The sequence below is a fragment of the Ptiloglossa arizonensis genome, chromosome 10 (genome assembly GCF_051014685.1).
Source record: "Ptiloglossa arizonensis isolate GNS036 chromosome 10, iyPtiAriz1_principal, whole genome shotgun sequence".
In the NCBI taxonomy this organism is placed as follows: Eukaryota; Metazoa; Arthropoda; class Insecta; order Hymenoptera; family Colletidae; genus Ptiloglossa; species Ptiloglossa arizonensis.
The window spans coordinates 8738611-8754059 of NC_135057.1; the positions used below are offsets into that span (position 1 = coordinate 8738611).

The 15449-nt window shown below is 43.2% G+C and overlaps 1 protein-coding gene and 1 long non-coding RNA gene across 2 annotated transcripts in view; one reads left to right on the plus strand and one right to left on the minus strand.

Annotated features, from left to right (window-relative positions):
- Tei (irregular chiasm C-roughest protein teiresias) overlaps window positions 1-15449 on the plus strand; it is a 516885-nt gene that overhangs the window by 264017 nt on the left and 237419 nt on the right. The window contains exons 3-4 of the mRNA XM_076321760.1: window positions 13422-13755; window positions 14483-14718. Of these exons, the coding sequence (XP_076177875.1) occupies window positions 13422-13755; window positions 14483-14718 (570 nt within the window). The remainder of the gene's footprint in view (window positions 1-13421; window positions 13756-14482; window positions 14719-15449) is intronic.
- The window catches only part of LOC143152090 (uncharacterized), a 103935-nt gene that overhangs the window by 3618 nt on the left and 84868 nt on the right, over window positions 1-15449 (minus strand). The window lies entirely within an intron of this gene.

Below are 15449 nucleotides of genomic sequence, written 5' to 3' on the forward strand. Positions count from 1 at the left end.
TCAATGCTCGTAGCTCTCGCGGTGATTTTTTATTCAAAATTCATCGTTTCGTTAAAATGTACAATCGTTGCATTACAATCATCGATAAGGGATTTCGCTCCCTCGAACTTCTTTTATCGAAAGGCGATTGTAAACGTATTGGTGGTGATTAATGGTCGTAGCTCTCGCGGTGATTTTTATTCGAAATTCATCGTTGATAAAACGAACACAGCCGTCGACACGCTCGTTCGAGTACACCGAATCGTTCCCGGAAAGAAATTAACAGAAACAGTAGCGGTCATTGAGAAGTAACAGGCGAAATGTTTACGTTTCAGACGTTGTACGATCAGCGATAGAGGGAACAAGTGTGTTCATAACGTATCGATAGCGCTTAAAAACAAATGGATCCTCCACGGTCCACGATGTTTACGGCTGCTGACCGTAACCGTTATTGTACGATCGATCGTAACGATTTCTAGTTACCTGCACCTGATTCCACGTGTTTCCCGAACGAAACCGATCAGGCGCCAGGAGTTCCCTTCTGCTTTATCGGCGCAGTGAGAATCTTTACTATCGGGTGATTCACTATCGGGTTTTATCCTCGAGTGTAATTTTTTTAATCACTTTTCAACGTAATAACTAGATCATCGTTTAAACGTGTACGAAAAACTTACGTAAACTAACATACGAATATTACATTTTTTATCGCTACATTTATTTCTCGTTACATCCTTTGTGTACCGTTCTTAACTCAATATTTTAATCGTCGACTATTTCGATATTTGATCAAGGCAATCGTATTTACGCGTAATATATTTCTTGATTGTTGTTATTACGTAGATATTGACTTTGTCTCGTAATATAGAACGATCGAGGATATGAATTAAACGTTTGCTTTCAGTATTTGCAAACGACAATAAAGTAACATTTCTTTTCTTCCGGTTAAAAGAGTGAATCACCGCACTAATAGGTAGGAACAAAGGAAGATAATTAGGGTATTCTTCCTACTTACCCTCTCTATCTTTCCCCGAACAAACGAGCGAAAAGTTTGCTAATATTATTGAAAAAAATTCAACTGCGTTTCTTGCATAGAGCGCTCACCTTTGAAAAATGTTCTATTATGCGAACGTTCTATCATCGTTTGACCCTAATTTGCCGAACAGAGAAACTTCTGCCCTTAATCTATTCGATCGTTTCTATCAATGTCTTTTAAATGCGGAAAATAGAATAGAAAAAGTCTATTCAAATATTTCCAAGGAATCTTATTACCCTATTACTGCCCCACTATCTTATTACTATACTCATTAGTAAACTCCCCCATTCAACTAACCAACATTCTATTGCCTCGAAAATACTCTTCTCTTCGTTCGAAATAATCTTTTCTATACCCTAGTCGTACACGAAAATTTGTAAAATAAAATAAAAAAAAGAAAAAATCCAAAAGTTTCCAAGAAGTCTTAATACCTCGTTACCTTATTCTTGTCTCACTATCTAATTGTTACACCCATTAAGAAACCCCCTCATATACCTAACCAGCATTCTACTACCTCAAAAATACTCTTCTCTTCGCTGGAAATAATTTTTTCTATACCCTAGTCGTACACGAAAATTTGTAAAATAAAATAAAAAAAAAAAAAATCCAAAAATTTCCAAGAAGTCTTAATATCTCGTTACCTTATTCTTGTCTCGCTATCTCATTATTCTACCCATTAAAAAACTCTTCCATTCACCTAACCAGCATTCTACTACCTCGAGAATACTCACGGTGGGAAGAACCACCCCACGTGTCCTGAACATTCATCTTCACCGCGTAATACACCCGAACGTAAACGAGAAAGAATATTTCGTAGAGATTTCCGTCGTTGATCTACTCCCGCGTTGCGTTTCCTCGTGTCTCGTGCTCTCGGGTATTTGCTCGTCGACTCGAATTAACGAAAGCGTCCCAGTGATTGGAATTACCGGGCCAGGACCGGAACGAATACCGGGTCCGTAACTGTTTCCGTAGCAGAGGGTATTACAGAGGGCTTAGCACAGGATGACACCGTGGATAGGAGTAAAGGGTGAAGAGAGATTAGAGGATCGAAGAGAACCAAGAGGGTGGGACGAAGAGGTGGGGTGAATTGAAGAGATAGAAGGAGGTGCGGGGTCTGGGCGAGAATCACTCCGGTTGCCATCAAAGACGTTCGTGCTGCGAATTCCACGAAAGATAAATTCCCCGGACGATATACATCCATACCGCTGAATTCTTTCTTCCTCGTTCTCACTCTGCCACCCCACTGCTCACCCCCTCCCCCACGTCGCTACATCTCGCTGGCCCGGGAGTTTATATTTCTTATTTCTCTCGTAGACGTGCTCCAGAGACGTGGTCTATGATCTTTACCGCTTTATATACACAAAGCTGACGTTGCACTGTTTCTTTTGCTCCCGTTACTCTCTTTTCTTCGTCCACAGCTACCGCTAGTACCCGGTTCCATTCTCTCGGTTCTCCAATGACGTTTCACGGACGACGTTTGGAAACGTCCGTTTGCTTTCGCGTTCGAGAACGAATTTGAAAACATACCTCGTCGCGGGAAAGATATTAAGCGATAATAGGGAGGAAATGGACACGTTCGGGGTACAAACAGCGACGCGAGAAACGATTAAGCCAATCACGTTTCTACGTATACTCGATCGTTGGGGAATGTATCGTGCACGTGGAGGAAAGAAATATCACTGCATACTTTCGGTGCAGTTACACTTTTACCGAGCATGGCTAGGTCTTGGTAAGCAGCTTTACCGTACGGGTATCGTGTAAGCTGCTTTCGTAATATTGCGTACTTAACCGAGCGATGAAAAACATTTGAATAGGTAATTCTATAATTATTTCGACGAACGCGGTGATCGTCGTGCGTACGCGTTACGTGTTATCGGTTCGTGGATGTTGCGAATGTAGTTTCGAGCGGATACAATCGTGGTGATTTATTTTCTGTTATTACTCTTGCTTCTTTAGTTTTTTCGCTACCAGGTGATCATTCTTTCGCGAAGTCTCCTTTCGAGGAAAAATTCTCGAGTAATCTCCAATCTTTGACTTTCTTATCCGGAACAATATTGAATATTTTGAAAGCACCGTGACCCGATGTACAATTTCTGAGATGTTTACGAAAACGTTAATTTTATAGCAGTACTTCTTGTACATGCGATCAGTACGAAAATGTGTCTCGAAACGACGCGGTGTACTCTTCGTTCGGTGTCCTCTTTTATTATTGACGACCAGATGCTAATACTTTCTTGAAATTCATCTCCTTTTGATGAGAAACGCTCGAGCACCGCTCGAGCAGTATTTAACGAGCCCGACGCACGAAATACAATTTCTGAAATATTCACGAGATCGTTCAGTATCGTGGGAATAATTCACGTAATAATAATAATTAATATTGAAAAGGGCGAAAATAACTCGCAGAAACCTGGTACAGGGTGTCTCGAAGATCGGATCACTTCTGTCACTTCGAAAAAAAAATTAAACCAGACGTACGTTCGCTCAAAAATACTTGAAAACGAGACCAGTTCTCAGGACCTCTCCAAGGGGATACTAACTCTATCGCTCGTCCATAAGTACTCATACCTCGAACTATCCATTCTGTGCGTTAAACGCCAATAGGCATTCAAACTCCTTTTCTCCTCTACACATAAAAGTGTATTCCGCACACTGCGTACCGTTCGCGTTCGAGTTGCTCGCGGTGAAAGTTTCAGTAAGAAGATCGTTAAATCTCCGCGAGGTGAGAGGAGCTCGAGTCCGTTTCCCCAGGAAACGAATTGTAACAACCGGGGAAACAATCGCGTGGATTTAAACGGAGGGTGGCCGTATAAATACAACCCTTTCTCGCGTTCCACGTGAACCGGGCAACAAATTCGTAGCTGGTATACATTCGCACGGGGCGTAGCGGTCTTCTTTACCAGTTTTCTTTACGGGCGTCGTTAAGCCTTGAAATAAGTAGCGATTAATACCGCGAGCGGATAACGGAAGCGCGTGGGGATGGTTTTCTACATAGCCGGCGGCCGCCACGAGGGTGTTTGGAAGAAGTTCTCGAGGGCGAAGTTTCGCGTAGCATCGCACGCGTTTCGCGAGACAAAGTTTCCGGTAGCTCGTGAAACGTTCGACAAATCTAGCATTTCGGTGGATTAAAGACCGAGAGGACCGTCCCTTTGCCCCCTACCCCTTCAGTTTCCACGATTCCTCTTCGCGAATTATCGGAATTCCACGGTACGAACTCGCATATCTCACGTTTGATGCGCCACGAACAAAGGAAATCGGAACGAGGGGTATCCGGTTGGCCGATGGCGTGTCGACGGGGGTAATGGTGACACAGAGAGGGGATACGGTGTAGGGGTGAAATGCTCGTAGAACTGGAAAAGGAGTTTATGCAACGACACGGGGTAACGAATCACCCCGACCGCTTTATAACCGCGTGTAAAACGCGTATTTCGTTCCGCGTCGTAACACCGCGATACGTACGAGGTGGTCGTAAGTTTCACGCTGCGCGGCGATGTTTCATTGATGGTGTTGCACGGTAAATTTGAACGGAGGACCCGGCCGCGAAACGTCGAAAACGTTAACAATTGCCTCGTCAGAAATGATATCGTCGGCTCGTTATCGGGGAACGAAATTACCGAACGAGGAATAGAATATCTCTGTGATGTTTCGAGAGCAATCGTCGCGAAACGACTAGGTTGTCGACGAGACAATTAACAGCTCCTCGTCTCTGTTTGTTAACATACTCGGTGGTACATCGGTGGAACGTAATGAAATATTGTGACACGTGCGACGATATAAGAGCTCGGAACGCGGCGGTACTGATTGCGTAATTTATTCGTGCAAATACACTTTACTTTAGCTCTCTGTGTCCCCGGTATACAAACGTGAAATCTACAATTCGAGAATTTGTTACCAGGGGTTTCAATTATAGCGATTCCCGCGGAAGAAAGGTTAACGAAGTGTTTCATTATTTTTTGGTTAACAGAGAAAGGGAACAAAGAGTGAAAATAGAGAGAGGAGTGACAAAAGGTAGGAGGTGGGACAAAAGAAAAAATTTGTATACGCGAAACACGGTTGGTCGATCGCGTCGCTCTCTCCTCGTAAATATAGTAATACAAATGAGAATCCGTAACGCGACGAATAATATAAATTTCTCTTGCTTCTCTACTGTGAGAATAATGTGGAAATTTGCGATCAATTTTTAATAATAAGTTTTACCCGAAGAGGATTACGAAACAGTACTATGGAAACGGTACGAAGAATTACGTTCGCGAATAAATTTTGTTACTATGCTCGCAATTTCAATCTCCTATTATACAACAAATTACCCATTACTCGCATCATTTGAAGTAAATTACCCCAATACCGACCGGTCTATTTGTTTCGATACACAAAGTTAGGTGTTTTTGTCGATCTAGAACAAAGACACTCAAAATGATAAATTTAACTTAAAAATACGTATGACAATATAATACCCGTGTACAGTATACAAATGAAAGAAAACAATGTACACAACGAACGTGTAGAATTAAAAAAGAATAATAGGGGCGAAAAGTACCCTAAGACAACGTACTTTTACGTAATTAATTAACGTACTTTTTATACTTGTAAAAAGATACAAACAGGTCGAAAATAGAAATATCGTAACAAGTATTACTTCTTCCATAATTTTCGTACGAGTAGTTGAATAATACTTTAAAACTGACCTACTTGCAAAACGTTGGTAATTACAGTAATGCCTATTCTAATCAATTATCTCGCACTCTTGGTAAAAAGCTAATGTTCACGGATAAGCACATTCTGATGAGTATGGTAATCGAGACATTTACCTTACGTAGCTGATCGAATATTAGCTCGTACGTTGAATAATTATTTCGCACCGCTGTGCACGAATATAATTTGTAAACTGCGTATCCGTATAGGTGAGTCGATACAAAATCTCGGAGCCTACGTGTGTACTGGTTGACTCGATGCTTCGTAATAACAGGTAACGTCCTCGACGCGACGTTTCGTATCCTTCGAGAAACTCGAGCTACAGGGGTCATTGTTGTTGTTCGTTCGAGATGGTAGCGACGAAATAAATGTTTTCGGTCAAGATGTTCGACGTTCTGCCACACACCGTATACAAATTGGTTTAATACCCCAAGAATTAAATAACGTTCGATCAGAAACGATTTTAATCGAGTTCTTTCGTAGAAAATTATCAAAGAGTAACGATTAGCCATTCAGTGGCATTCTTTCTGCAAGAAAAATGAATTTCGTATGGAAAGAACGTTAACGAAGGTTATTTATCGTCCTGTACCCCATAAAAATTCCTCGTTGGTTAACGAAAGGATTACGTTACTCTCGTAGATAGAGAGGATGTACCAACAGGGAAAAACTGACGGTAAAATCAACGAGAAAGTTTTCGAATTAGTGTTGGCGACGACACGATTATAATTCCTGTTGCGTGGCAAACTCTCGATGTCCGAAAGCACTTTAAATACCATCAAATCAGCTCGGCGCCAGGACACAGACACTGCAGATTCGACGATCCTGACATCGGTCGACGATCGTAAATTAAGAGGCGCCATGTTCGACCATCGTAAAATCTTGCACGTTTTCCTTACGATAATTTGTGTGACTTTCCTCGATCTACTTGCTCGTATTCTATTTTCTTGGGAATTATTGTATAAATAAAATTAACGATACCTTTAGCACAGGTCTGAAGAAAAGTAGAGTGTATATCTTTAGTACAGATTTGAATAAAAATGTAGCATACGTCTTTAATACAGATGTGAACAAAAGTATGGCATATTTCTTCAGTACAGATTTGAATAAGAATACAGCTCGGATCTTTGGTGCAAATCTGTACAAAAATATACACTGTAAGGGAGAATGTCGAAGAGTGAACAGATCCACAAATCCCAAGGAATTGTAAACCTTCTTATTTAAAATATAAGCGAAAGATAAGTATAAGAGACCTCTCTTTTACATTTGTCATACGTTAGCTAATAACAAACATACGTGTAATTCGAAATGGGACTAACCTAATTCGTCGACAATTTACAATCTCCGAATAGTATCTTCGCTAAATTGCTCACTGGACAGACTACCTTCATCCCCTCACAAGTTTCGAAAAAGACACATTCGATCCCGAGTCAAATCTGACACAAAATACGAAACCAGCAAAATACGACGTCCCTCGTGCAAAGAATACCACTGTACAACTGCTGAAATGTAAATTTCAGGTGTTAGAGAAAAATGTTTCACGACCGGAACAAAAGAGTAAAAGTTATTAAGGAACAGAGTGGAATCTTCGCAGCGTTTCATTGTTTTTCATAGCGATCGCGTGGTAAATAACGTGTCTTATCGCGGAGTTGCGTAACGAGCAGCGAACAAACACGCGGAGAGGAGAGATGTCACCGGAACACGGTTATCTTCGGTCTTTATAATTTTACGGTGCAAAATTGTTACGGACCCATTGTAAGCTGCTTTGCTGTTTCGACGCAAGCAACGCCTTTCTTAAGAATTTTACGGGGCTGTAAATGTTGCTTACAAGGGTGCATTACGCAACGATGGTCTCTCGGTCGAATTGGAGAACTCGAGGGGTTGCCTCGGGGTTGATTAATGAAAGATACGGGCATGTAGAGAGCGTTTATTGGTACCGGATGCTGGGACACGGGTTTCCCTGAAAACAGCTTCTGCGATTCGGAATTTATATCCGGCGATTTTTACGATCTTGAATAAGTTGGCTCATAGGGGTGGGTTCTTCGCGATTCGAAATTTATGAATAGCTGTATTCTCGAAATTTATCATTACCGACCCGCACGACCAGAAGTTTATCGGTGGCCACCTATGGTGGCCCTTGCTATTCGGAATTGATCAGTCTCGATATCTCATGTCCCGAAATTTATCGGTTGCCGGTTCAAATGACCCAGACGTTATTGATGCCGGTTACAGCGACCCAAAATTTATCTTCGCTGATTCCCATGACTCCAAAATTTATCGATTATCCAGTCTCCTCGGCCCAGAATCGATCAGTAACGATGTTCCAGAGCGTCGAAATTTATACCCCGCGGTTGCAACCACTCGGAGTTTATCCGTAACCAATTACCAAGCCGCGAATTTTATCCGTGTCGGATCTCACGACCCGAAATTTATCACCAAAATAGTCCCGCTCTGTTCGGAATCTATCAATTTTGCTATTGTAGATTCACGAATTTATTCATCGCGATTGCAACGACTCGAGGGTTCCCTTCAATTACCACGATCCCGTTAGTTCACTCGAATCGTTTCTCGCGACTCGAAATTTATCGTTATTGCCCTCAGCTCGATCCACCGCTATCGATCAATTTCCCCATTATAGATCCTAGAATTTATCCATCGCTGTTGAAATCACTCAAAGTTTATCCACAGTAACGACTCGTAGTTCACTCGAATCGTTCCTCTTTACCCGAAAATACCGGTATTTGTTCCATCGATCTACGATCGATCAATTTTATCGTTTCAGATTCTACGATTCATTCATCGCGGTTGAAATCACTCTAGAGTTTATCCGCTCTAACGATCAGCAATTCACTCGAATCGTTCGCCGCGATCCAAAATTTATCCCTGTTGGTCTCAATTCTATCCACGATCGATCAAACTTGCCATTGTAAATTCTACAATTTATTCGTCGTACAATTGCGACGAGTCAAAGTTTATCCACATAAATGACCACAGTGGTTCGTTCGAATCGCTTCGACGCGCGATCCGAAATTTATCGCTATCGTTCTGCGCTCGATCTACGATCGATCGATACTCCTATAATAGAATCTACAATTTATCGATCGCGGTCGCAATCACTCGGGGGTTTATCCGCACCAATGACCGCAGTTTATTCGAATTGATACGCACAACCGAAAATTTATCGGTACTGGTATTTCTCCAGCGAGAATTTATCAATTCCGATGTTTCACATACTGTACTAATTCTCTCGACTCGAAGTTTGCCCCACACTGATTCTCCCGACCCGAAATTCATCGATACCGATTCCAACGGTTCGATGTTTCCTATCGTCGGTTTCCTTGTCCCAGAATTTATTGTTATTGGTTCCTCCTACCCGGAATTTACTATTGCCGATTTCTACGATCCTGAATTTATTACCGTCGGTTCCCACGGTCCGCGTTCGACATTCCTAGAATCATCGATGTAATACACTAGAACCGGGGGGATCATCGTTACCACCTTCCAAGATATCCGCTACCCGTCGCAGCGAATTGTCTCGATCGCGTAGCCGTGAAATATCCAACCCTCGTTGGCTATCACGGAGTTCGCGAGCCCGATTATTTCGCAAATAGAACCTCCTTTGCCACCGATCGATGTTTATTCAACGAGAACAATGAAATGTAAAGCAATTGGGAATGGAACGCGATCGATGCGATCACTCGTGCGTTTCCTGTAAACGATAGAAGTGTTTGCCGGTCCACGGTATGTGAAATCTTGTTCATTTCTCGCTCGATGTCCGAGGGTACTCAAATGCGTTGGAGTTGAACTCTTAGGGTGTTCACCAAGTATTTTCCAGTCTATATTCAAGAGTACTCGAATGCGTTGCAGTAGAACTCTCGGAGTATTGAAATGTATCGCAGTTGAACTCTCAGAGTATTCAAACGCGCCTTGGTTGAACGCTCAGGTTGTTCCGACATACCGTAATTGAACTCTCAGAATATCCTAACGTACTATAGTTGAACGCTCAGAATATAAACGTTCCACGATTCCCTTCTAACGTTCCATGATTAAACTCTCCGTGTATTTTAATCTTCTTCCATCGAACCCAGTCGAACTCGACTCGTGTATTCGGACGTTATCGTGTTTCAACTAAAGAAAATCGAGACAATTTTTGCATTATCTAACGTACAGAAGATCGAACGCAATCGTTGTCCAATAAGACTGCGAACATTGCGCGAGAAGCTCTACGTTCGAAGATCATCTCGTGACATTTCCATAATTCTTCCCACGTGGACCAACTGATATTCAAAATCTTATCAACCGCACGTGTTTCTTTTTCAACGAAACGTACTCGATATTTTCCATCCTGTACCCGATACTTATCCGACAGCTTCCAGATTCCAAATGCTCCGAAAACAAGTCTCAAAAACGACACGATTCTTATCGACGTTGCGTGAATACGATCACGTGCCCCTAACACAGCCCCTATCGGCCGATTTAATTAAAGCTCGCGCACCCTTCCGTTACCACCCATAGTGTGTTTCACGATACACGTTATACGGCGGTACAATCTGACGCAACACGAACAAACACGGACACCGTAGAGTCGCGCATTTCCATACATGCCAGGATTTCCTAATTAAACAAAGAGTTAGTAAATTATTGGTCAGATTGTCGGTTAGCGTAGTCATTTGCCTTTCAAACGAGCGAGAGAACATTAAAATGCGATGATTTCCAACGATATTACAGCCATTATAGTAGTACAGACTATTCGTCTGACCATAGACGGGGTAATTCTACTTCTCCGACCACATACGGAGTAATACTACTTGTCTGGCCATAGACGAGGGCCATACTACTTGTCTGATCACATACGGGGGCCATAGTACTTGTCTGGTCACAGGCGAGGGCCATACCACTTGTCTGATCACATACGGGGGCAATTCTACTTGTCTGACCACCGACGAGGGCCATACCACTTGTCCGATCACATACGGGGGCAATCCTACTTGTCTGGCCACAGACGAGGGAATACTACTTGTCCGGTCATAGACGAGGGCCATACTACTTGTCTGATTGCATACGATGGTGATTCTACTTGTCTGACCACAGACGGGGATCATACTACTTGTCTGATCATAGACGAGGGCCATGCTACTTGTCTGATTATATGCGGGGGAAATTCTACTTGACCTCGAGTAACGAAGGAAAGGTGAGGACCGAAAAAGCAAGTGCCACGTTAAACGGTTGTAATTGCGTTAAATATCACCCCGCTTTATTGCTCTTGCGCTCGTCCGAAACGCAAATTACTGCGCTATGCGATAATCTGACCAATAATCGGTGCTGTTCTGGACTCGAGCGGTTAACGCGTCCGTTTGTTGACGTATCGATCTAGCGTGAAACGCGATCCGATGGATTTGTGACCGATTTGTTATCACGACCGAGTCTAGCGTGTCGTGTTCCATCGTTTCGTAAAGTCGAGTTCAGAATGACCCCTCTTGGTCCTAGGTATTGGAGGGGGAGTCATTCGAACGATGTGGGAGTTGGGAGGGGGGGAATGTTGCTTTCACTTTCCGTTCCGGCGACGTGCTCAGATACAGATCGTGGTCTGTTGACATCCATTGATCATGACATGAATAATGAATGGATACACCGGCTGAATAATGCATGCATCAACGTCGAACAACGTCCACTCGATAGCTGTGTATAACTAGTCCGGTATACCACGGCCGAACGTTGATGAACACGGGTCGTTCGCCAATGGGGCGATATCGCGATCGCGTTACAAGTTTGCCCGAAAACTCTTCTCCCGTTAGGTGTTGTTTGTTTCGCGTTATGTTTCGCCCAGTGGCGTTCCGGGGAATCGAATTACTTTGCGCCGGGGTACGAGGGGCCAAGAAGTTCAGTCTCCTGTACGCGAAAGGCGGAGAACTTCGTAGCTTCGGCGGTCGGTGGCGACATCAATTATCGGACCTGGATATTGCGAGTGTTTCGAATGGTACTATTTACTTCGAGATCGTGTAAATAACGGGGCGAAAGAACTTTCCGAAAGTATTTGTTCCGTTGGGGTCTCGATGCTCGTCGAAGCACACTTTTGCCCGATCGGTGCGACGAAATCGGTTCGAATTATTCGGTCGTCAGAAGGCGATGGACTCGATTCGAATTATTCGGTCATAAAAGAATGAGGGACTCGATTCGAATTATTTGGTCGTTAGAGATCGATTGATTTGAAAATTACTGGATTAAGAACTGCCGAGTAAAATTAAATATTTGGAAGGAACGATAACAAGAGGAATCGGGTTGTCGTTGTTGTAGGTTTTCGAGTAAGCTTCAAAAACGTCGCACGTGTTCGTTTACAGCTGCTAACTCGAAGCAATTTTACCCCAAATTTAACCGAGTATACTTCACCGAATATTAATTCTAGACTGGAATTTTAAACCGATGACGCAGCATTTTGTAACCCAACGAACGAACTTTCTAAGGAGACGATACCGTGATTTATTACGTCCGTTGTTTAAATACTTGATCCTCGATTGTAAATATCGACTGTCAGAACAAATTAAGTAGTTCCATCGTCGATTTATCGACCTATTAAACACGACGAATTTTCGCTAAATTTCAAATTATAACGCTGGTCCAACGTCAACGACGTCCAATTAAAGCAGCTCTCTCTCTCTGCTGGAAAACGTTCAAATTTCAGCGACACCGTCATTTGTTGAACTATAAACACTACCTTCTTCCATCGTTTATCGACGTTGTGACGAGAGGATGGGTAGAGACAGGTCGGCAGAGTGCCTTAGTTGCGCTAGATAGTTATAGCCATTTGCGGTCCATCGAAGTCATAATTAGTTTTCCTTCCACAGCCTTGGTCGACCGAACGTGATAGACAGTTTTCGGGAAAATCGACCAAGCGTTGGGAATACCATTTAGTCAAGAAGCACTTTTCCCTGCGTAACGTTCGTCGCGCAGTTTTGTTCAATTTTACACTCGCGTTCGCGTGATTCGATAGCCGCGTGGTTGAGAAAAATTTTCATTAAACACAATCTCTTAATTGAAACGAACGTAACCTGGTTTGCTATCCGTTCGTATAATTCTTTCCTAAAAACCGTCTTTATCCGTGAACTCTCCGGGTCGTGCACGGTAATAGTTTCACTTCCACAGAAAACAAAGCGATACAGACACGGATGGAAGTTCTCCGGAATAACAATTCAGACTTCACGGACCAACTTGTCGAAGTTTCCAATTTGAAAACTTTACCCTTTAAACCCGACCGAACCCGTTTCGAACCTTTTTTTTTGTTTCGGTAATTCCGTTGGCTCGTGAAAACCTAGAGTACGTTTTCAAATGCGCAAAGGTTCGAACTCCGAAAACACGTTATCTTGGTCCGACTTGAACCATCTGGTACTACTTTCGTCAGCGATGTACTCGAAAAAGTTTCGTACTCGGATACCGTGTTTATCGAACGATGTCGAAGAAAGGTCGAAAATCTTGGTAAATTTCATTTTTCCACATCTCTGGTAGAAACGATTCCGTCGTCTGCTCGGAATCAATCGTAAATATTCAAATCCACCGAGAACTCTTAAATCGCGTTATCTGTATAGGAACGAGACGATCCACGAGTATTTTATACCGAATTGCGTTTGTACACGGCGTTACTTCGTTTCCGAGTGTCGTGTTTATCGAACGATCGAACGTCGAGGCGGAGTATCCGAAAATCACGGTGTCCCTTGTTTTGTTACAGGGTCCGTGAACGAGGCCGGCGTGTTCACCCTTCGCGGTAGACAGGAGGGTGGTCGACGCGCCAGAAGAACCACGACAAGCACCACGAGTACAACGGCGTCCAGCTCGACGTTGACTTCTCTGTCCGACGACGTTGCGCAGCCCGCGGCCCTTTTAGCCCCCGAAGAGGACTTATGGTCTACCAGTTCCTCCGCTACAACCAATGTCCCAATCTCCTTAGATACAGTCGCGCCGTCAAAGCCACCCCTGGAACTAGTGGTGAAACCTCACAGCGAGGTCATACTACTATGCGAGCTGGAAGGAAATTACTCGAGGCTGCTGCAGCCCGGGGCCAGGTAATTTAGGGTTCTTTATTGACAAATGGAATGTACATGAACGGATCTGAGGAGATTCATTACAACTTCACGTTACCTCCGCGTATCGCTGTTACGGTGTATTTACCTTTGAGAATGCGCCAACCGTTTGCCCTTCTTTTCTATCGCGGGGGCGATGATTTTTATTCGCCTATCGAAAGAAATCGTTTCGATACTGGCTCGTTCGATGAGTTTTGTCGGTATCATTTTTCTCTGCTTTCGTTTATCAAAGGTTACGAGACTGTCAGCCACCTATCGTGTTATAATTTATCCACGTTATAGTTTTCTTTATCAAAGATTACGGGGGACTGTTAACGCGTTAAACGAAGTCCAAGTGTATTTTAAACGTTACCGGAACGAATCTTTCTACGTTGCACTAATTCAGGAATGTTCACACCGAGTCGTTTCTCGAACGAATATTAGACTGCTCGATATATTTCATCGTTCGATAAGAAATGAAGCTATCAGGTTCGTCGTTTGTAATTCTTACGTCCCCATTGAGAATACAAACCGTAACGATTACTTCCCGAAAACGCTGACACGTTTCGTCGCGAAACAATTTTTGCGAACTATACAATTAATCTTTGCCTACGAGGAAAAGTTCCGAAACAGCGATACAAAATCGACGTCGATGTAACGATAAATTTGCGCGGCGATAGGTATCGTAGCCCGAAGTTAATTCCCTAATTGGCACGAACTGTCTTGTTAGGAGCTACAGAGTACGGCCGGCAACATGGCTGCACGAGGGCAGCCCGGTGGATATGATTACAATCAACACGCGAACGGAGATGAGTGGAACTGGTCACAGATATATCGGCGATTCCATCACGGCTGCGTTGCATATAGACAACGTTAGATTAGAAGACGATGGCATATGGCAATGCATATTGGAGGACGACCAGGGAAGAATTCATTTCGGCAGCCCTGTAAAACTCGTCGTTCTCGGTGAGTTAAATGATACAGTTGATAAATTTCTACATTTTCTCGTTTCTCCCATTACTTTTGAAAATAATATCGCGCGACTGTTGGCCCTCTACGACGGTATCATTTTTCCGCGCTTTCGTTTATCAAAGGTTACGAGACTGTTAGCCACCTACCGTGTTATCATTTTTCCACGTTATAGTTTTCTTTATCAAAGATTACCGGGGACTGTTAGTCACCTAGGATAATGTAATTCTTCCGTATTTTTGTTCAAACGGTAGGTAAATAAATATATATACACTGGAACCAATTATTTCATCTATCCGCGGTACACTGTTCCTTTAATTTGAGGTACCGATCCCCGATAGAAAACAATCCGTTGATAATTAGATCGCGATACTGGCTCGTTCGTAAGTCTCGAGCAACACGAAGAGTTCCAAAGAATTTGGAAGATCGTAAAAAATACCAAAGTATCTCGAACCGTTGAACAATCTCGAAGAATTGGAATACCTGCCAGCTTAGGGACAATCACGTGTCAGGAGTGTTAATCTCGATGATGCACGAGGGGTCACGGGACCACGGTGAATTTTCGAAAAGTCGCGAAAGTATTCCGTCGTTCCCTGTTTGTGCTCTTTCGCGTTACACTCGATGAAACATCACCATCCGTGGTGAAATATTCTCCACTCGCGAGTCGTCGCGAACAGCGATCACTGATCACCGATCGGTTGATACATATATCGACGCGCGTACTTTCG